General features: G+C 44.1%; 2 protein-coding genes across 6 annotated transcripts in view; one reads left to right on the forward strand and one right to left on the reverse strand.

The window, feature by feature from the left end:
* Positions 1–55: 55 nt before the first annotated feature.
* On the forward strand, positions 56–21771 carry ZC2HC1C (zinc finger C2HC-type containing 1C). 5 transcript variants are annotated; one of them, XR_015721817.1, is made up of 5 exons: positions 56–221; positions 896–1005; positions 1102–2443; positions 7762–19453; positions 19684–21771. XR_015721817.1 is itself a non-coding variant. In XM_045807791.2 (4 exons), exons 3-4 carry the CDS (start codon positions 1121–1123, stop codon positions 8023–8025), a joined length of 1587 nt encoding a protein of 528 aa, XP_045663747.2. In that variant the 5' UTR covers positions 56–221; positions 896–1005; positions 1102–1120; the 3' UTR covers positions 8026–21771. The 5 variants fall into 5 exon arrangements, 1 of the variants encoding a protein (XP_045663747.2); XR_015721819.1 differs by having other exon boundaries at positions 56–151; XR_015721818.1 differs by lacking the exon at positions 896–1005.
* Positions 10825–22183, reverse strand: part of NEK9 (NIMA related kinase 9) — a 36857-nt gene continuing 25498 nt past the window's right edge. The window contains exons 18-22 of the mRNA XM_045807790.2: positions 21207–21266; positions 18430–18632; positions 17151–17312; positions 15717–15926; positions 10825–13885 (exon numbers count right to left, since the gene is read on the reverse strand). Coding sequence (XP_045663746.1) covers positions 13763–13885; positions 15717–15926; positions 17151–17312; positions 18430–18632; positions 21207–21266 — 758 coding nt within the window. The 3' untranslated portion in view covers positions 10825–13762. The remainder of the gene's footprint in view (positions 13886–15716; positions 15927–17150; positions 17313–18429; positions 18633–21206; positions 21267–22183) is intronic.

Genomic DNA, 22183 nt, shown 5'->3' on the forward strand with positions numbered 1-22183 from the left:
GGCGTCTCCGGACCGCGTGCGCGCTGCGCCTGCGCGCGCTTCCCGGGCGGAGTTCGCTGCTCGAGAAGGGGCTGGGCGCGCACGCGCTCCGTCTCCAAGCAACGAGAAAAACAGAGGCCCGCAGAGAGCGTCTGCGCGGCGATCTGTTGAGGTAGGGGTCTGGTCTGGAAAACTAAGTCCTGGGGTTTGCCCTGAGCAGGAACCGTCCACCAGAGCCTCAGGTACGCGGAAGTGGGGGACAGACATGGGGTCAGCACCTCGACCTCCCAAGGGCCTCATGGACACAAGAGTGAGGGCTTGTTCCCAGCGCACAGTCTCCAGTGGGGGCGCCCCGGGTGACCCTTTAGGACAGTGCGTGACTTTAGCGTTCCGGATCTAAAAGTTGCGGGGGGCCAGGTCAGGTGGCCTCCACCTCTCAGGTTACAGACCTTTCGCTGTGCGCGCCCGGGGGACTTCTTGGGTGATGGTTTGACAGCCAGGCACCTGCTGCAGGCCCTGAGCGGCCTCTGTGTTCTTTGGAGTCAAGTACGGTTCCAGCAGGAGGGAAGCTGGAGAGCTCTTTGTGCCAGCCGCTTACCTCTGGGCCGCAGTTTGCTCCCCTGTGAAACGATAGGGCTGGACTCAGAGTCCTAAGGTCCCTAAATGCCAGTCATGTAACTCTGAGCGCAACTTCAGTTTACGGGTGAAGAAACGAGCAAGCGAGGCAAAGTTGCTTGTCCTGTGTCATAGGCCTAAAACCTGACTTTCGATCCAGTAGCTCTTTCCGGTAAATCTTTCCCCCAGGTAGGGAGTCTACTGCGTGTGGCGGGAGCATCGCTGTGTATGGCAGAGGCTGGTACTGGAATAAAGCTAGGTGGCAGGAACACCCGTGTCACATTCGTTTTTCTATCCTCAGGACCTAATAAGCACCCACAGGAAATAATGAGCATTCACCAAATGCTTATTGAAGGAAAGCTCTGGCCGACCCAGCACCACTGTCCCTAAAAAGTTCAAGAGAATGCGTAGGTAGGACAAATGTAGAAACAGTTTTACTTTAGCAGCCAGGGGGTGGGGGAACCTCAGACAAACTCCTCACATGTATCTGGTTTAAATCTCCCCTAGGCTTCAGTCCAGTCCCTGAATGGCTGGCTTCCAGTTGGCACCACCTCTGCCTGTGGGCGTTATGCTTCCATATAATAAAACAGAAGCTCCAGGGCTCCTCTCAGCTAAGCAAGAGCCCTGTGAAAAAGGTGACTCTTCTCAGCGGCCCTCCATGGGGCACCTGAGGAACAATTTCCAGCAGAAGCTTTTGAGCAACAAAGAGCTGACATTGGATAATCTCTACACTCACTCCAAATGGAACACCTGCACAAAAGCCCGGAGCTACTCCTATCCCCGCTGTGTTGGCAGCCAGCAAGATTCAAGAAGCAATCCCCAGGGCCAAGTGAAAGGTTTGTTTTACTCATCAAGTCCTCAGTCCCAGTATCCCAAAGCAAACAATCAGGAATTCATCCCCTTCACAAAGAAGCGAGTTGGGGTAGACCGGGCATACCCACTGAAACCCGTGTTCCATAGGAAGTCTCATGGTACAAGTGAGGCTGGCATTGATGGGGACCAGAATGTCTCTCTAAGGCCCCCTGAACCAGGAGAGGTTCCATACAGCAGCTTTGGTTCCAGGAACTGGGCGAATTTATCTGTGGTTCATGCCGTTGCTGCCACACAGGAGGAGAGGGCCACAGCACACCCCAACAGGACTGAATGGGTGCAGATCCAAAGACTAGAAGCTGCAGGGGAGAGCTTACAGGAGGAAATCCGAAGAAAAGAGACCCTCCTAAGGGAAAAGCTGAAGAAGACAGAGGAGGAACTCAGAAGGATCCAGAAAGAAAAGGTACAGGCTAAGGAAAATGAAAAAAGAGAGCTACAGAGAATGACACTCCCCAGGAGGAGAGTTAAAGGTAATAGCAACACCACATACAAACCTACCTTCTCCCCAGAATTCGGGTCCGAGAAGGTCTTCAGTAGAGACAGGGGAGAGGAGGAAACTTGGGGACGGTCTCAAGAAAATTCTAGTCCATTCCAGCTCTCTGATTATGGAATACAGAAGCTCAAAAGGGAAAGACTGGTGGCAAGCAATAACAAAATCCGAGACCTAGCCTCAGAGCCATCAGAGGAGCGTTCTCAGTCTTCAGAAGGGCCTGGCAGTGCTTTGCAGGGATCCACCAGCAATTCTAGCTTGTCTAGGGCACCAGACTCCTCGGTTTCCAGCTGTTCCGCTGAAGGGCCCGAACTTGGCGAATGTAGCCACTGTGGACGCAAGTTTCTGTTGCTCAGGCTGGAGAGACACTCCAACGTCTGCATCAGGATGCAGGGTTCCAAGAGGAAAGTGTTCGACTCCTCCAGAGCCCGGGCCAAGGGCACAGAACTAGAGCAGTACTTGAACTGGAAGGGACCAGCCTCAGTCAAGGTAACAGTGCAGGGCCCTTACGGATTTGACTTTGAGTGGGGATCACTGTAAAGGGATGTTATATCAGTTTTCTTTAGAAAAAATTCATGTGTCGTATAGGGAGAAAGTGCGACTTAACATCTGTTGATTACTACTGTGTGCCAGTTCCTGTGACGGGAGCTTTTCATAAGCTCCTCATCACAACCCTGCGAGGGCTTCGTTGTCTCTTATTTTATCAATTCACAAATCAAGTCTCAGAGAGTTTCTCTTGCTTGAGATCACAAACAGTTTTAAATGGCAGAGTCAGCACCTATGGGGCGCCTGGGTGGCTCAGTCGGTTAAGTGTCGGTTAAGCATCCGACTCTTGATTTTGGCTCAGGTCATGATCTTAGGGTCCTGGGATCAAGCCCCACGAGCCCCACTTTGGGCTCCCGCATCGGGTCCCAGCCCTACATCAGGCTGTGTGCTCAGTGGGGAATTTGTTTGAGGATTCTCTCTCCCTCTGCCCCTCACTCTGCTTGTGCACACACACTCCCTCTAAAATAAGTAAATAAATCTTAAAAAAAGAAATTAAAAAAACAATAAATGGCAGAGTTAGCATATAAATCTGGGTCAGAATGAATACAAAATCTAGACTTAAAAATATATGTCCTATTGATTATAAAAGTAATAAATGTTTACTGTAGAAAATTAAAAAGATTTGAAAAATATAAAGAAAACAATGAGGCAGCCCTTCACGCCCAGGAGAGAGTTCCTTGCTCTTTGCAGTACACTCGGCCGCCTCCCAAGATTAGGATTTGTTGCAACGCCTATAACCCTGTCTACTCTTTCAAGATTAACTCAATTCTGATATACCTTCTTAGTAAATACATGAAACACAATGAAGTTTGTAATCCGTTTTCTCCCCATTTAGAGCGTAAACACCTTAAGTAAAGGACTTTCTTTTTGGTTAACATTCCAGCTGCAGAAAAACTAGGTTGTAAAAAGTCTGTGCTACACTTGCCTGGTAAGTTTAGGGGCACTTCACAGGCATATTTGGACAGTCAGCTCTGGAGATTGTCTCACGAATAAGTCTGCCACCCTGTCAATGTTATGCCCCTTGGCTTGTAAATGAGTGTTTCTCAAAGGGCGGCATGCTGGCAATCATTTTTTATTTTAGTAGTTTTATTGTGTATTAGAAAAATATAACAACATGAAGCCCGTGGTTTCTAGGAATCATGAACTTAAAGAAAAATATTAAGTAAGTTATAGTAAAGGGGACACAGTGAAAGTGGTGTGCCAATGACCCCAAAGTTTGGGAAAGCCTAGACCATGTGATCTCAAAGCCCCATCCAACTCTAATTTTCTTTCTTTTTTTTTTTCTTTTTTTTTTTTTAAAGATTTTATTTATTTATTTGACAGAGACAGCCAGCAAGAGAGGGAACACAAGCAGGGGGAGTGGGAGAGTAAGAAGTAGGCTCCTAGCAGAAGAACCTGATGTGGGGCTCGATCCCAGAACGCTGGGATCATGCCCTGAGCCGAAGGCAGATGCTTAATGACTGTGCCCCCCAGGCGCCCCCCAACTCTAATTTTCTAACAAAATATGAGAGCATGTTCTGTTTTCATTTCTTTCCCACCCTCCCTATGCTGTGGTAGCACCTCTTGTCCGCTAAGCACTTTACAGTTTACGGGCGTACTTGCTGGGGCCTTTGAAAACTCAAATTTATGCGGTGGCTGTTAGGAGGAGTCGATGGCAGTTATTTCTTTCAGTAGAGTTTGGAAGATGACCACAAAAAAGTCCCTTCTGTGTTCAGAGATAATCTGCCCGAAGGCCAGTTTCCAACAAGAATTCAACATTTTGCTCTTGCAGATAATGATATGATCACCAGCTCCTGTTCTTTCCTGTTTTCTTTCTGGTCAACCCAATAATCCACTGGGGTCTTCTCTATCCCACTATAGTGGTTGTTTCTGGCAGGCACCTGAAAGAATCTTGTGTTTCTTAAATTCCTAAATACAGTAGCAGTGAAGCAAAAGAATTGGATTTCTGAGATTAGACACCCTAGCTTTGTGGAAACTAGTTTTGGGGGGGTGGGATATGATGCATTGAGGACACTGAAGCAGAAAGGATCTGGATTGAGATGCACTCCCCCCCCCCCTTGGAATGTTCTAAGTCTTATTCCAAAGCTTTGGGCCTTGGAAACTGAGAGGTTGTGTCTCCCTGTTATTCCTCTAGTGTACTCACAAGAACAGGTGACTTTCTTTGTATCATTTAGTTTTCACATAACTTCCAGCAGACTCGTAGCTCTGGTCTCTCCACTGGACCATAAGTATTTGAGCACAGGGACCACATCTTTGTACTTTGTTATTAACAAGTGTTAATTGAATAAAATTTCAATATGATGCATTAATAGTTCATTCAATATGATGAACTATCATATACTTGAGGAACTTTCCCCTCATTCTTTTAGAAATTCCTAGATACCATCTCTAACACAGATTATCTTGTTTTCTTGTCTGTTTCAGTAGGACTCTCTCCTGAAGGATCCTTCTCCTTTGGTAATATCTCTTCCTGTCATTCATCATTAATGATATCAGATCACCAAACAGCTACTTGCCTTCTTTTTTCTTTTTAAAATTAATTTTATATTAATTTGAATAATATTTGAATACATTTTAAAAATCATGTACTACGTGACGTATAAGGCAACAAGCAGGATCCTGCCTTACCCTTTTCCATCCTAGTCTGGCCCCCAGTGGCAGCCTTCAGATGACTCTTCTGGTATGCGTTTCTGTATTTCTCAATAATATGCTTACTTCCTTGAATCATCAGTTTTGCACATTATCTGTTGACTTCCTTCTATGAATGCTGCGGGTTAAACTCTCTTTCACATCTCTTCTCCTTTCACTTTTCTCCTTCCCTTCTCCTTCCATCGTAGTGGAATCACAATTTTGGGTTAAACCATTATAATAACCATGTAAATTTTGTTCGATGATGAGTGAACAAATTCTGCCTCTGCCCACGTGTACCTGGAATTAATAGCTGACTCATGTTTTCATTTGCTTGGTTTCCTACGCACCTGTCTCTAATCTTTTTCCTAACCGATCCATCTGATGATGTCAGACACCTTTTAGTGTTTTTGTAAATTCTCAAACACCTAATCCATCAGTTTGATTTTTTTTTGTCTCTCATTCTGGAACTGCCCTCCCACCACTCTTTTTCTTCTGTACCAGTCTGGATGGTTATTCTCCAGGCCTGGTGCGGACCTGCTGTTTTAGGACTTCTTTTTGCTTCTCTTCTGTGTTGGGTCCTGCTTCTAGCTTCTTATGTCTTTCTTTCTCTTGCTTTATTCCTTGCTTTGCTGAAGCTTTCAAGAAATGTGTATGGGAGGCATACTTTTTTTTGGTCTCAGGATGTATGAAAGTATCTATACGATAGTCTTATAGCCTTATATTTGATGGATGGATTTGACCAGGTATAGAATTCTAAGTAGATTTTCTGTTAGAACTTTTTTTTTTAATTTTGAGTAAATTTTTTTTTTTAAGATTTTATTTATTTGACAGAGGTAGAGAGAGGGAAAGAGAGCACAAGCAGGGGGAGGGGCAGAGGGAGAGAGAGAAGCAGGCTCCCCATGGAGCAGGGAGGTGGGGGGGGGGGGCTCCATCCCAGGACCCTGGGCATTTTCCCACTAGCTTTTAGCATCCAGTGTTACTGTTGAGAAGTCTGATGACATATTGCTTCCTGTTCTGCTATATGAAACCTCTTTTGGTGTTTCTCTTCTTCTGAAAGCCTACACTATTCTCTCTCTAGTCTGAAACTCTGCAGTTTCACACTGATTGTGTTGGATACTTGTAGACTATTTCAATTTCAAGAGCAGTGACCTTAATTCTAGGAATGTTTGTTATATTATTTAATAATTTCTTCTGTGTGCTTTTTCTATTCTTTTTGGAACTCCTTTTGGTCAGGTGTTGGACTTCCTGGATTGGCTTCCTAATTTCCTAATCTCTTCTACTTTCCATCTTGATCTTTTTTCCCATTCTGAGTAAATTTTTTTTTTAAAGATTTTTTTTATTTATTTACTTGACACAGAGAGAGAGAGACAGCCAGCGAGAGAGGGAACACAAGCAGGGGGAGTGGGAGAGGAAGAAGCAGGCTCCCAGTAGGGAGCCTGATGCGGGGCTCGATCCCAGGACTCCAGGATCACGCCCTGAGCGGAAGGCAGACGCTTAACGACTGAGCCACCCAGGTGCCCCGTCTGAGTAATTTTCTTGACATTTTACATTTCTATTTTTATTTTTAGCTATCACAGTTTTTTTCTTTCTGAAATGGTCTTTTTAAAATAAAGATTTGTATTTATTTATTACAGAGAAAGAGCGAGAGCAAGAGATCAGGGGGAGGGGCAGAGCTGAGCACAGAGCCGACATGGGGCTCAATCCCATGACCGGAGATCCCAACCTGAGCTGAAATCAGCAGTCGGACGCTCAACCGACTGAGCCACCCAGGTGCCCCTTAGCTATCACAGTTTTAATTTGTAATAGTTCTTTCTGGTTCTCTGGTTTTAAGTTTTCTTTTACTTGCCTTATTCCTGTTTCCTGAGAGAGAGAGAGAGAGAGAGAGAGAGAGAGAGAAATTCATGTACCTGTTTTGGTGTCTCTCTTCTTAGAGCTTTACTCAAATGTCTGGTGATCCCAGGCTGTCCATTCATATTTAAGTGTAAGTGGGGCTTGTTGACCAAAGGCCTTCCTATTAGGTTCTCAAATAGTGAGTCTTTTCATTGGAGTCACTCAAGGTCAGCATCTAATGGCTTTTCTCTCAACTGCTTGGTGCATCCAGAGAACTCCTGTCTCCTGTGAGGGTACCAGTGTGTTTGATATCCTGGGAGCTGAGCGGGGGAAGGAGGCCGACAGTTCCCTAATTCATCATGTATACTTGCACTTAGTTCCAATTTTCAGCCTCAATATTACCCTGTTCTCCACCATGCCTGGACTTCCCTGAGTCTGAAACCTGTCTGGTTCAGTTTCTCCAGAGAATAAATCCCCGTTCTCCTGTGACAGTGCTGAAGTGACAGGCACTTAGATGTGCAAGATGGGACAGGGGCCCCAGGAATCCAATTTATTCTCAGCCCTGCACCTCTCCCCTCTCCACTGCCTGTACTTGTAAGCACCGAGCCTCTCAGTACTGTCCCCCTTGGCAGGCCCTTAGCTTAAGTGCCTCCACTCTGGCAAGTCAGCTGTGTTGCTCCTTTCCTGGTCCGCTCTTATGGATGGACACCCTTTACATTGCCTTACTGTCATTCTGTTGAAGGCTCAGAAGGAGATGTGGTAAACGCCAAGTTGAATATCAGTCTTCCTCCTTCTTACAGGCTGAACCTCCCCAGAAGAGCAACTGGAGACAGAAGCACGAGTCTTTCATCCGTACCCTCCGTCAGGCTCGAGAGGTCCAGCAGGTAATTGCCAAAGGTGGAAACCCCTCAGACTTGCCTCCCATCCTGCCTGCAGAAAACCCGGATTATATTCAGTGTCCTCACTGTAGCCGCCACTTTGCTCCCAAGGTGGCCGAGCGGCACATTCCCAAGTGTAAGACCATTAAGAACCGGCCTCCACCTCCGAGGAAGCATTGCAGTTGAGCAGACAACAGTGGAAGCCTCGGAAGGCCCTGCTTCTCTGCAGCAGTGAATGGGAATAGCATAATTTGATGCCAAACAGAACAAAAACTTTTACATCTCCCACGTCTGCCTGCAGAGCTTAGTCAGTGAGGAGAGACCCATTGCTAAGCAGCAGGAGGCAAAAGGAAGCCTCAGCTTCCCACGAAATTACCACCTCAGGCTGGCGTGCCTTGTTATTGCCCTCGAAACTGAGGGCAAGAGTAGCGAGCGGGCTACATTAAAGCCGTCTTCTCGCGTGCCTGACTGGCGGTTTGTGCTCGCATAGTGCCTGCTGTGCCCTCCGCGCTGCCTCTGCATGTATGCCTGTGGCTCCTGTTAACTCTTCTTGCTCTTGCAAGAAGTTGGTTCATGAGACTGAGTTGGTGTCAGAGGGTCATGATCACCCAGGTGGTATCTTTTATAAAAGATCATATGATTTTGCTTTTTAAGGCAAATGGAAATGTATCCTTGACCTCCGTGATGCATGGTCCTAGCCAAAAGCCAATACCAGTATGTAAAGTTAGGGTGCCAGTATATCCTAAGCCCTCCTTGTGGTGTACTGTGCCATAAAGGGAACCTCATCTTTATGTGCTTTACATGATAGGGATGGGAGAGAGCACCCTGTATGCCTCAGTAGTTGCTCTTGCTAATGGATTTCATATGTCAAAAAAAAAAAAAAAAAGGAAAGAAGGAAGAAAGTTTCATAGTTTCAGCTATGGCTGGCATTCTGCTTTGAAATCAGGTTGGGTGTATGGCTTTTTAAATGCAGCAGCAAAATCTACCATCAAAGCAAGCTGGGACATTGCCATGTCACATGTCCCTGCCCATTATACCACAATGAACTTCTCTTTTAGAGAGTAGACTTTGATGGAGAAGGATACTGATCTTTTAAATTTTTCTGTGCAGAGCTGTGCATACTGCAAGTACTCTTCACAATTAGACCTTCAATCAATGGGTTTGGGGGATTTAAAATTAAATAACAAAATGAGTGAGTCCTAGACTGGTCAGATGGGAGACGTGGTAAGGTAACGTCTGTCGGGGGTGGTGTCAGTTCAGCTAGGACGAAGACAGGACAGCAGGTCTGAAATAACAGTAGGATCATTGTCCTGAGAGCATCACTGGAGAACAAATGCCCAACCTGACCTGGGCCAAGGTGACTAGGCAGACAACAGAACCGTATTCTTCTAACAACAAATGGCCACTCACTCTTGTTCCATCTCCTCTGCTGCTTCTGCTGAGTGGCTGGGCTCACAGATCAGACCGATCTGAAATGTGAATTTAAGGCCTTACTGTGAAGCTGCAGGGCCCTAGGCTGAAAAGAATGTACATACTTAAAAAACAGTACATATTGAGTTGCTTTATGCTCTTAATTGTTGCAAAGAGAAAAAGGGATCACATCGTGGGGCCTTAGGCTGGCCACCTGAAGAAACCTCACACACACACTGGATATTTAACCCAATATATCCACTTCCCAGGCGAGTCTAGTGAAGTACAGACTGTACGTTTCACACTTGATGGTAAAAGCAATAAATGGCAAGAATGAGCTGTGGCCAAGGCCGCAAAGTGGTAGCCTATGGACTGCTTTGTCCTACAGATTTGACATAAATCTGACATTTAAAAATTGGGATATGGAGAATCTCTTGAAAAGCCGGCAGTTCTGGAAATACCAGGCCAGCAACCCTGCATAGCCCCAACCGTGTGCTCTGACCGCGCAGATCACCACAGCCCCACCTGGCCCACTACACTTACTCACCTTTCCTGCCTGGCCCCACGGGCACTTGGGTTTGGGATCCCTGGATGATGTGATGAAGATCACAGATCAGGGCCCTCTGGCGAGAACAAATGCATGTGTGGGCAGTGCCCTCTGTAGACACAGGAAGCAGTCACTCATTCTTACATTGCTGGAGAAACAACGCAATAGTCAGTGCCTCAGTGTGCCTTCCAATCTCAACATGCAGAGGCCTTGATTAGATTAGGACTATTAGTCTTTTAAATTTAGCTTGATCTGCTCTTTGGGAAGAGGTCAGGACCCTTTTTCTTTCTTTCTTTCTTCTTTCTTTCTTTCTTTCTTTTTTTTTTTTTTAAAGATTTTATTTATTTATGTGACAGAGTGACAGCCAGTGAGAGAGGGAACACAAGCAGGGGGAGTGGGAGAGGAAGAAGCAGGCTCCCAGCAGAGGAGCCCGATGTGGGACTCAATCCCAGAACACCGGGATCACGCCCTGAGCCGAAGGCAGACGCTTAACGACTGTGCTACCCAGGAGCCCCAGAACCCTTTTTCTATCTAAATCTCTTCCTGGATAGCAGAGGATGACAGTGGATAATGCTGCTTGGTATTGTCCATGTGTTATACTGCTTTATCCAAGAACCTTCAGTACAAGCAAATGCTATACATTTTAAAGTTCAAAAGGTTAAGCGATGGGAAAAAAATCTCATGGTGAAACTCACTTCATATAAAAGTACATGCAGACATGCTGAACTCGTACTCCCTAGCAGCACTGTATTAAGGCAGCACGGTACCTTTCGGCCAACATTTGCTTTTGGTCATTAATTTATCATTCTTCATGACTACAAACGAGGTAGCAGAGATGTGATCTAGTGTTTTCCTCTGTAATGTTCCTGATTCTGTGAGGTTTAGTGACCAGCATGTTTATTTCCATAGTTAATCATTGAAGTAATAAATGATTTTTGGCTTTGTGGCAGGAAGGAACATGTTTTGTAGTCCTGACTACAGCCCAGTCTGCAGGACACTAATGAATAATACTTCTTTGGAGGCCCAGGGATACTCATTTGAAAGAATTTATTTATAATACATCCTTGCTCCAGAGCTGTTCTATTATGAATGTTTCCAAATATATGGCAAATCAAATGAAATGTGAGTTTAAGGCTGCTTTTACTTTAAACTTTAGTGAAATGCTCAGCCAAGAGAAGTGATAACTTGGCTGTGCTAAGCCAGGGAGACCAAATACGGTTCACCCTCTTTGAGGGAAAACAGTTTTGTAAACATAGACGCACATTAGCACTTGAAAAAGCCCACTGTGATGGAGGAGGTAAATAAAAGAAATGATCCTTCCTCTTTCAGTGGCTCATTTTTTCCCTCCCTCTGCATTTTAAGCACTATATTTGAGAAGTTTGGGGGGAAGAAAGTTGTAGCAGCAGAAATGATTCTGTTAGCAAGAAAAAGAAACTGGAAAAAAAGCAAAGATTATTTGTGCAAATGTCCCTTGTGTTGTTTCTGTTACAAGGTCTTTTATTTATTTAGATAAAGACTTATTGAATCAAAGATTCACGAAGGCCTAGAATCTGGGTGTTTCATCCCCAGTGACTAAGGTCCATGCGCAGGCATAGCACTGATTGAGAGTTTAAATGTTTATTTAAAACAGAAATGCCAAACCACTCCACCCTCAACCTTTCAAACATCTGGCTAACAACGAGCTAGTTCTTCAGCGACAATGTCAGAGCAGAGGAGTAACTCAGGTTATACTATAACTCAAAGCGCTACTACTGGGAAACTGAAATCTCCTAGCGCTGCAGGAAGAAAAGCAGGACAAACTTCAAGAGAATTAGCTACAGAAAACCATTCAAAGGCATTCCTGCTGCCTAACCTTTCAGTTTTTATCTAATGCATGGCTGCCACCTTTGAACTGGTTTCTGTTTGCATAGCTATTTGGTGGGAAAAATCATATGGCTGTCCCAGGCACAATTTGGGAAAGTGCAAATTGTCTCTAAGGCACAGAACTCAGATTCTCAGCCAGATTAACAGCAAGCTAGACTTCCCAAGGGAACATGCTAGAGAAAATGAGCAATGTTCCCCTGCTAGAGAATGGCTCCCCTCCGGAACAAGAGCAGGGCTCTCCCCCCCCTTCGATGCTCACTTCCATCCCCGTGTCAGCAACGCGCCCTGTTCCTCAGTCCCACAGCAGAAGCAATACTCAGGATTAACACCCAAACTGAGCCTGCCTCTCAGGCCTGCTGAGATGGTGAGTATGAGGGATACAGGAACAAGAAAAGCCAGTCAGTCCTTAAAAAAACAAAGGTGCATTTACATGATAGACCAAAACCCACTGTTGGGGTTTACAGCAAACCCCCAAGTCCCCAGAACTTGTAACTTTAATCCGGGGTTGGCCCCTTCCCTTATTTTAAGAAAAGGCTTTAGTGATTAGTTAGTACCATTGTACTAGGCTTCCCAGAATTGAGAAAACAATGGGAACATCAAACCAAAGAAGATCCCATTGAACAGAGTTGCCCATCCCCAGCCACGGGGTTTTCCCCAAGCATCAGCCTTTATCCCACCAGTTGTAGGGAAATGGCAAAATTTCCATTGCACAGGTCCTTCCAAAATATTAAAGAGATATCAAACATTCATTTTTTGGTTTGAGGAAAATGAAACAAAAATTAAGTTAGCATTTTCTAAGGAGGGAGGATGTGAGATTCATCAAAGCAACTCCTACGACCCAAAATACTAAAGGAACATTTCGTAAGGCTAGGTGAAAACACAAAGCTCACATCCTTAAGTAAAAACCATCAAGAGCTTTGAGGACATGCTCTCTTTGGGAAAGCTAGCTTGCTCCTTGTCTGTAAGGACACAATGACTATGGGACTAGAACGGAGCTCTCAGCCAAATTCCTTTCACTTGGCACCTTCTACCTGTTCTGTCAGGCTTCAGGGACTACCAGGTTTTGGTGCTGGCTTTGGGCCACTCAAGTAGGAAAGATGATACAGATTCACTGATATGGCTTCATAAAACACCAAAAGGGGACAAATACTGACTAGACATACAGAAAGGGAGTGGTTGGGGCTGCTGAAGTCAAGGTTAGAACCCTAAGAGCCACAAAGGAAGAGGCACTCTAGACCTTCCTAAAGACACCAAGTGGAGGCAGCTGAAGGAGGCCCTCTCACCCTCATGGTTTTCTCTTAAGGCCATGCCTATTGCCCCACTGACTCGATTTTCTATAAGACACCTCACCTTTTAGAGGTATCTTCCCAAGTTAGGAAATCCTACCTGCATCGGCCATAGATGGCAACCCCACTGTGTGATGAGGAGGGACCCTAGCCGCCCTTCTCTCCTCCTCACTGAAGACATTTTAATCGACCCTCAGAGGAAAAGCCATCCAAGCCCACTTTTCCTCCTAAAGCATTTAGCTGCGCAAAGTAACTCAACTTTCTGAAAACAAGCCCCAGATTGACTCCACCAGACATATTTTCCCAGACTCAGGGCTCCGGAGAGGGCTGTACCGCTTCACCTCCCTCCAGATGAGCCTGCAAGGGCCCCACCTGGTTCCAGCCCACTCGAGCTTTACACTTTTCCCTCCTCCACCCAGAGGTGCAATGCCTGGTGCTGAATTCCCAAGGCAGCTTCCAAGTAATGGTGAAATGATAAATGGGACATAAGCTGCTACCAGCAAAATTAAGTGAGCATTGTGTCTCCTCTTCAAAGGTGGGATCACCAGATGAGGTACAGAGCTGCTGCTGCTATGGCAGTCACTGAGGACAAAGCCAGGGCCATGGGGCCCTTCCATTCTCCAAAACAAAACCACTCCTAGATCCTATCTAATAGGCAATGCCACTCTCCAAGTGTACACGGAAAGTGCTTCAGAGCCTCCGCCTTGCACTCCTTGTCTGCAAGTGAACAAAGCCAGGAAAGCGCTCTCTGCATTCGGTAAGTGTGCTGTGAAGTTCTTGGGTCCCAGTTTCCTGGAGGCCACACAGGCTCAGGAGACTAGAGGCTGGGTCGACAGGAGTCTGTTCCCAGGAGGCACCAGGAATCTGAATCTAAGTCAGGCTTTGGATCCATTTCCATCTCTTCCTTTGCTGTCTGAGTTCCTTTGGAATGCATCCCCACCTGTCCGAACAAAACACAGTTCCACATTAACAATACTGCCACCAGTCACAGCGGTTCAGGGCTAGGCTTCCAACGCTGACCTCTAAGGGTCTGTAGCTACAGCTGTGTGACAAGCTCCTAGTACTACCTTAGATAATACTTTAATATTACTACTTTAAATTAAGTCCACACCTTTACACTTGCTGCGGGTAGGATGACCAACTGTTTGCCCAGGACTGTAGCATTTTCTGGAATGTAGAACTCGCAATTTTATTTATTTTTTTAAATAGAGAGAGAGATCACGAGCAGGGAGGAAGGGTAGAGGGAGAAGCAGACTCCCCACTGAGCAGGGAACCCGATGCGGGACTCCTGACCTGAGTCGAAGGCATGACAGTTAACCGACTGAGGCACGCAGGCGCCCTAGAACTCTCAATTTTAAAACTGAGACAGCCCTAAGCCAAACAATCCTCCTGTGTGCTACGGCTGCCAATCACCCCATGCTTACATCAAGTGAGTACATTACTTTCCAAAGTACTTTCAGAGACATGATTTCATTTAATCCTCAGAACAACCGTACAAGGTAGATGGTTTATTTTCCCCTTTTAGGTGAGAAACCAGGACTCACAGAAACCAAGTAGTTTGTCCAGACACATAAAACTAGGAAATGGCAAAGCCAAGGGGTGAACCTTACTTCCCTTTCCTGGTTCACTCTAAATTGAGCAATATCATGGCTTTCTAAAAACAATGCAAATGGAGCGTCTGGGTGGCTCAGTTGGTTAAGTGCCTGACTCTCGATTTTGGCTCAGGTCATGATCTCGGGGTTGTGGGACTGAGCCACACGTCAGGATCTGCACTCAGCAGGGAGTCTGCTTGAGATTCTCTCTCCCTCTGCCTCTCTCCCCCTCTCCCCTCTGCTTGTGCTCTCTCTCTCTAAAACAACAATGCAAACAGCAACACCTGTGAAATGTTTTTACAAAAAATGTTTAATTTAAATCTAATTAAGCCTTAAGTCTAACATCCAGTTTATAGAAATGACAGGGTGACAAAAGAACAAGTTAGGTAATGTCCCAAGAAAACAGAGAACAAATCCAGAACATGACTCATTTTGTTAAACAACTGACCCTGCTTCTTCAACTGGTCAGTGCCATGAAAATTAAAAAAAAAAAAAGTATTCTAGATAAAAAGAAACAAGACACATAACAATGTAATGTAGGGACCTTGACTGGATTCTGGTCTGATAAAAACAGTTATAAAGGACATTTTTGTGGGAAAACTGGGAAAATTCTGCTATCAGCTGGAAATTGAGGTAATATTAGTGTAAACTGTATTATGTGTGATAATAATATGGTGGTTATCCAGGAGAATGAAGGTCTTTATTTTTGCGGGTGCGTCAGAAAGTATTTAGGGGGCCTATGTCATGATTTTTATAATTTATTTGAAAATTGGTTTAGCAAAATAATAATACACACACCCACATACATTTTAAATATAGATATATACCCCCACATATTTTAAACACACATACACACACATTTAAAACAAACAACATGTTAACAACTAATGAAACTAGACGGTGGATATGAGTGTTCACTTAACTGTAATGCTAGTTTTTCATAATACAAAGTAAAAGAAAAAATAGAGTAACAGAAGACAATGGAAGTCAGGTGATGAAAATGATTGAACCCAGGCACCTGAATAGGGCCCAGGGCTGCTGGGGTTAATTATAAAAGTTACATCATCAAAAGATAAGTACTTGCAAAGGAATAAGTCTATTTTAGTGTCTACTTGTGTTTTGTTTCTGTGATACTTCAAAACAGAATTAGAAATTGAATTATTCTTTTAATGCTCTCACCTGCTGCCCTCCTTCTAATTTCTTGTTCAGCTTCTGTAGTTGGGTAAAAATCTGCAGGTTTTCTTGCTGTAGCTTCTGTTGTTCGGCCAGACACTTTAACACGAGCCCCTGCAATCTCTCAACCTCCCCCTGCAGAGTGCTGCACGCACAGGCAGAAGTTAATGGCACCGCCTTCCCAGCACACGTCTCTGCAGGATTCAGCCGAGGTGGCTGAGGAGAGGAGAAAGAGGTCACAGGTGTTTCTGCCTGGATGCCACAGCTCCCCAACCCAGCCTTCCTCTAAATGCTATCAGATTTTACTTTTAAAGTAACAAGATAAACCATACAGACGCACAAAGTACATGCAACAGAAGCAGAAAACGCTGGGATTACAACAGCACCTGGCTCTCACGTAACAGGGCAAGAGAACTCTCAGTGCCTCAGGCTCTGTTATGCTAAGGTAAAAGAACAATCGCCTGTTTTGGAGAACTTCGCAAACAAATTTGAAGTGCATTGATGTTACCCCACTGAAAATGCTGAAGTCGGGGAGGGCATGATTTGGTTTGGGAAGAGTCTTTCTGATCACAGTGAGAACACTGTGATCGGAAGGGTCAATATCCATAAAAGGTAGAGGGTCACACTTCAGACGACGTTTGAGAGGTGTTCCGTAAACAGGACTGCCAAATAATTCAAGAAAGCTAACTGACAGAGGAATTAAAACATTCACCTTGAAGTTTCAAAGGTTTTGTTACATCTTTCTAGTCTGGATTTCTCTTCCTTCTACTGTATTTTGTTTATAGGAAGGGTCAGCAAATGATAGTCCATGGGCCAAATCCGGCCTCCTGCCTTTTTTTGTAAATGAAGTTTTATTGGAACACAACCATGCCCATTCATTATGTATTATCTACGGCTGCTTTTGTGCTACAATGTCAGAGTTGAATAGTTGCAGAAGAGACTGTACGGTCCATAAAGCCTAAAATAATTACTATGTGGCTCTTTGTAGAAAAAGCTGATGACCCCTGCGGTTTGCATTTGATTGAGACATTTACCACAATTTGATTTCTACCAAGGTTACGCACACATGTGTGGCTCCCTCACTAGACTATAAGCATTATTTCTTACTCATATTCAGAGCCTCCAACCCACACTAGCAGTGTCAAAAAAAGTGGATTTGAATTTTGGAACTTTAATTTTGGTATTTCTGAGGCAGAGAGAAAAGAAAGACAGTCCTCTGGTATAGAAAGCTATTAGCCCCTCAGGAATGTGAAAGGGTCAATAACCTTTTTCTAAGGCAAACTCAGTTAAGCCTAGGCCTTGAAGCACTACCGAACAGACAGTATAATGAGTTGATACAGGGTAGTGGGAGACTGAGGAAGCTAGAGAAGATGGTGAAGCCAGGAGAAGTGGGGAGAGCTGTCTACTTAGTTGTGACTCGAAGGCAAAAAGTTCAGTTACCCAGGCTCCCACTGGGGGCTTGTGTTCCGAAGGAGCTTCAGAGGCCACTTTGAGTCCTTGTAGCTCTTCGTAGGGCAGGGTATCTTTCTCAGATTCTGAAAAAGCTGCACTTAGGGGAGACGGGCTGTCAGGCATGGGGATGAATTCTGCATTTTCCAGCTCCTACGTGTAAGAGAAAGAATCTCATCAGTTCTGTTTGGGCCGTTTATTTTCTTTCTCCCCAGTTCCCATCTTGCTACAGCTTTCCCTCTGTTGTGACATCAGCACCCTCTAGCGGGGCATGACAGTCGTGGGTTCCACACAGCTCTCTGTACCTGTCAAAAGCAGGCTATCCCTTCCTCAGACGAGTAACAGTGATTCGAATTCAAACTCAAACTCAAGAACACAGTTTGGAGAGTGTGGCATATCTCCCCAACACACTTATTCTACATGACCTACTCAGTGAGCTGGGGAGCTCGAAGGTGAGGCCAGTGAGGCCAGTGGCTGCTCAAGGCTGAGACTGAAACCTTAGATAGACCAGTGTGCTGCTTCCCCCATTCCTACTCCTAAATGGCTACTGAGTTTAGCTGTCTTATAAAGGCAACTTTAAATCTCTAGATTCTTTTTCTTTCTTTTTTTTGGTAAAAATTTAAAATTTCACAAACTATAAATGCTCACTGTAGAAAATGAGAAAATACAGATGAGCAAAAGGACCAGCGATTCCATCACTCATAGATAAACACTATTAAAATGAGCAATACTGTTTTCAGTATTCATAGCAAACATTCTTCTATGCATTACATTTTTCTAAGAGAATGGGGTCCCACTGCAAAGGTACTCCATCTTTTTTCTGCCCAGTCGAATCTTGTAACCAACTTTCCATCCAAATAAATATACTCCAACATTTTTACTGTCTGCACTTCAACTCTCATAACCCGTCTCTCTACTGTAAAACATTCCGACTGCCCCAATATTCCACTTCTAAAAACCACAGTACAAAATCTCTAAGCTTAATCTTTGCACACATGCATTACAAACACTGCCTTCAAGGAAGGTTTTCTTAATTTACTTACATTCATGTAAGTAATACAGGTTTGAGAACATTTTGTGTATCTCCTTGTCAGGAAGAAAAAAAAGGATTAGAGAGTTGGTAATTTTGTTCCTGGTGGAAATCAGAAGACTTGATGCCTGCTGTAGAACTTGAATAGGGCACGGGACACAGAGAGGTGCTGACAGCTCCATTCTAGTTGCTGCAAAGGGCCTGATGTTTTATTGAAGATACCTTTGCCAAAGGAATTACCTTTCGAAGCCAGCCAGGGCAGGAGCTGCTGGCCCCACTACTGATCCCCATGGCCTCCGTGGGACTGACTAAACCTTCCATTCCTCGGTCTGCTTCCATTGTTCCTCGGAAGCCTCCGCTTGGATCAGGAGTTTCAGATTCCTGCTGACTGTCCTCCTCTTCTCCCCCACCGCCGCCGCCTCCTGGGCTAGAGCTCTGAACCACTGACAGATACACAGCACAGAAAGAGAGAGCCTTGCTATGCAGCAAGAAAGATTTACGATCTTACAGCCCTGCAGACCCCTGGAGAGCTTCCTAGAGTCACATGAAGTAATAGCAACAGTGTAAGTCAGATATTTGGGACTAAATTTTTAGCTTTTACACAATGTATTGAATATCAGTATCTTCATAATGATAATTCATTTCTACATCCCAAACTTACTTATCTCTATGTTCACAGCAGATTATCAATGTTCTAAAGCGTTACTGAATAGCTGCCCCAACCATAGCTCACTGAGTCTACCACCCATGCTTTAACAGATACATCCAGACTCCAGCATTCTACACCAAGGCTGATCAAGGTTTCATATAAATACAAAGCTCTTTCACATTTGAGCCAAACACCTCTTAAAGCTGCCAGATAAACTCACCACTACCTTCCTTTCTGCAGAAGTCTCCAACCATTAAAATCATTAAGTTCTTTGATAACTATTTGTAAGCATTTTTAAAATATGGTTGGTTCTTTCATATCACGCTGCACGTTCTAAGTTACCATCACAAAATGAAGGCTAGCTGATGTGTAGTCAGAAAATGAAACTGAATTCTAAAATGGGCCCCAAAATATATATTTAAGAAAGTAAATTTGCCAAAGCTAAAAAAATAATTGCACGGTATATTCTAAAGTTAAGCATAAAGGACTGCTCATGACCACCAGCTACAGCGGCTCGCAGACTGACTGCCGCACTGTGAGCCTACAGCAGCAGAACCCCGGAGGCCAGCAAAAGCTCGGAAGCTTGTTTTGTTTTAAATGGCTTTTAAAAATTAGGTTACATTTGAGGGGCGCCTGGGTAGCGCAGGGGCGCCTGGGTAGCGCAGTCGTTAAAGCGTCTGCCTTCGGCTCAGGGCGTGATCCCGGCGTGCCGGGATCGAGTCCCACATCGGGCTCCTCCGCTATGAGCCTGCTTCTTCCTTTCCCACTCCCCCTGCTGTGTTCCCTCTCTCACTGGCTGTCTCTCTGTCACATAAATAAATAAAATCTTTAAAAAAAAAAATTAGGTTACATTTGAAATAGAAGACTACTTTTAACATATGTGTAAGTTTTGCTACCTAACAAAATAAACAAAAACCTAAATCTGCCACTAGAAGAACTAGAATTGTACTTTACAATATGGTAGTCACTAGCCATATGTGGCAATTTAAATTTAAATAAAATAAAAAGTCCAGTTCCTTCAAGTAGCTACTTTTCAGGTGTTGGACAGCACAGACATAGAACATTTCCACTGTTGCAGAAAGATTTATGGGACAGTGCTGAACTAAAACATTACCTGTATCACATCTGCCTTGTGAACGCCTTCCTTCTCTGGCCTCCTACCTAGACATAACTATTGATTTAATTCTGTTTTTATCATTTCTTCCTTCAAAAAAAAGTGATCACATATTTATGTATCCTTAAGCAATATATTAATTTGGCTTGTTTTTGAACTTTATATAGTAAGGCACATAGTCTGCTGCAACTTGCTTTCTACATTTCACATTAGGGAACTATTTGTAGATGTTCATTTCTACTCTTGTATAATTTTCCATTGGATGATTAGAACACACTCAACTAACAAATATTTAATAAATAGTCACCGTTTGCTGGGCACTCTTCTAGGTAATGTGGATAAAACTAATGAATAAAAAAAGACAAAAATCCCTGCCCTTATGGAGTTTACATTTTCCAGCCAATGGATATGTGCTTTTAATCTTATTTTTTCCATTAAATATTGTTCCACCAAAACAAAGCTGTAAGAGAACAGCTGTGCTTAGCAAAAAGACATATCATTTGTGACAGATATTAACATGCATAGATAAATGTTGAACAGGAGATTACTAAAGGAAACTAATAAAAGGTAGGATGTATGTGTGTGTAACTAGAGTGCAAGTCCATACCAGACATTCAACTTTCTTTCTCGAGGAGTAATCAGCTTTCATTCTGGGTCTTTATCTGCTTTGATTCTACAAACTATCAGAATCCAGGTTCTGAGATACCAAAGAGTAAAGGTACTTTGGAGCAAACGGAAAACCAAAAAGGAACATAGATTTAGTTTCCTGTCATAGTCCCAAATAACAGAGAACCATGCGGAAAGCAGCCAAAGGAAACTATCAGAGAGCTTTGGGCTGATTTTCCTAACCACACCGAAAGTTTAGCCAACTTTTAATTCTGAGGGCCTGTTTTGAAGGACTATTTCTATAGACTGGAATAACCCCGTGAACATGGTAGAAGTAAAGAGCAGACAGAACCCATAGCCCCTAGCATGGTAAGGAAAGGAACAATACATAAGCCACATTACAATATTGGGCAAGCCACCTAATTACTTCCATATGCTTGGTTGGCAAAGATGTACTCTCCCTCTGACCACAATGTAATAAAAGTCATGACTTATTGTGAAATCCACCAAAACATGATCCTATCTTGATACCGTATTCCTCATTTCCCAAAGATATTTCCTATTACCCTTTTTTGGAGACTACATGGAATCCAACCCAAAGACCCACAGTGCAGAAAAACCACTGGTACCCGAGACATTGCTACTTACCAGTTCTGATGGATAAGCCGCTGCTGTTGGAACGGATGGTCTTAGAATTCAGTACTTTCTCTGAGGAAAAATATTCAGTAGGTAAGCACTGTAGACAGCTATAGGCAGGAAAAGTGAGAAGACTAGAACAGGGAGTTAATCTACGAGATAAGAGCTATCCCTCACTCCAGGTAACTTTATAATTACTTATTATTCTAGATACTGAAGACCACTAGCTACTCTAATTGCATCCACTATGTAGAGTAGCAATTCTCCCCTCTCTTTGGAGTTCCCTGAGAAGCTTTAAATAGTAACAACACCTAGGTCCCACCTCAGAGATTCTGATTTAATTGGTCAGGACAGTGTATTTCTGGGGGCACCTGGGTGGCTCCGTTGTTAAGCGTCTGTCTTCGGCTCAGGGCGTGATCCTGGAGTCCTGGGATCGAGCCCCGCATCGGGCTCCCTGCTCTTCTGGGAGCCTGCCTCTTCCTCTCCCACTCCCCCTGCTTGTGTTCCCTCTCTCACTGGCTGTCTCTCTCTCTGTCCAATAAATAAGTAAAAAATCTTAAAAAAAAAAAAAAAAAAAGGACAGTGGATATCTAAAAGCTCCTTGGGTGATCTGATGTGCAGCAAGGTTGTGAACCACTGATCTAAAAGAACGGGCTTGGAAACCCTCACACAGGCTTTCATAATTTAGTTCATAAGAGAGTGATCTTTATGCAGAAAACAGTTATGACTTAGTTTCTTTTAAAAGGTATCCTGAATGTTTCTCACAAAAGTATGAACACAGGACAACCAATTAATTAGTGGACCACTAGAGATAACAATTCTAAGCAAAGGAGGCAGCAAAGTTATCATGTTAAAAAATGATCAGAAGGTGGCAAACAACAAAGCTCAGGAAATGACAGTGTTCTGTCCCACCACTAGGTATGGTGTCACTGTTATGAGACTTAGAGGAACAGCCCCTTTTCTTCAGGACACTTCTGTTTCTAAGATTG

Source organism: Ursus americanus, chromosome 26, assembly GCF_024610735.1.
Source record: "Ursus americanus isolate L20-20 chromosome 26, mUrsAme1.1.p, whole genome shotgun sequence".
In the NCBI taxonomy this organism is placed as follows: Eukaryota; Metazoa; Chordata; class Mammalia; order Carnivora; family Ursidae; genus Ursus; species Ursus americanus.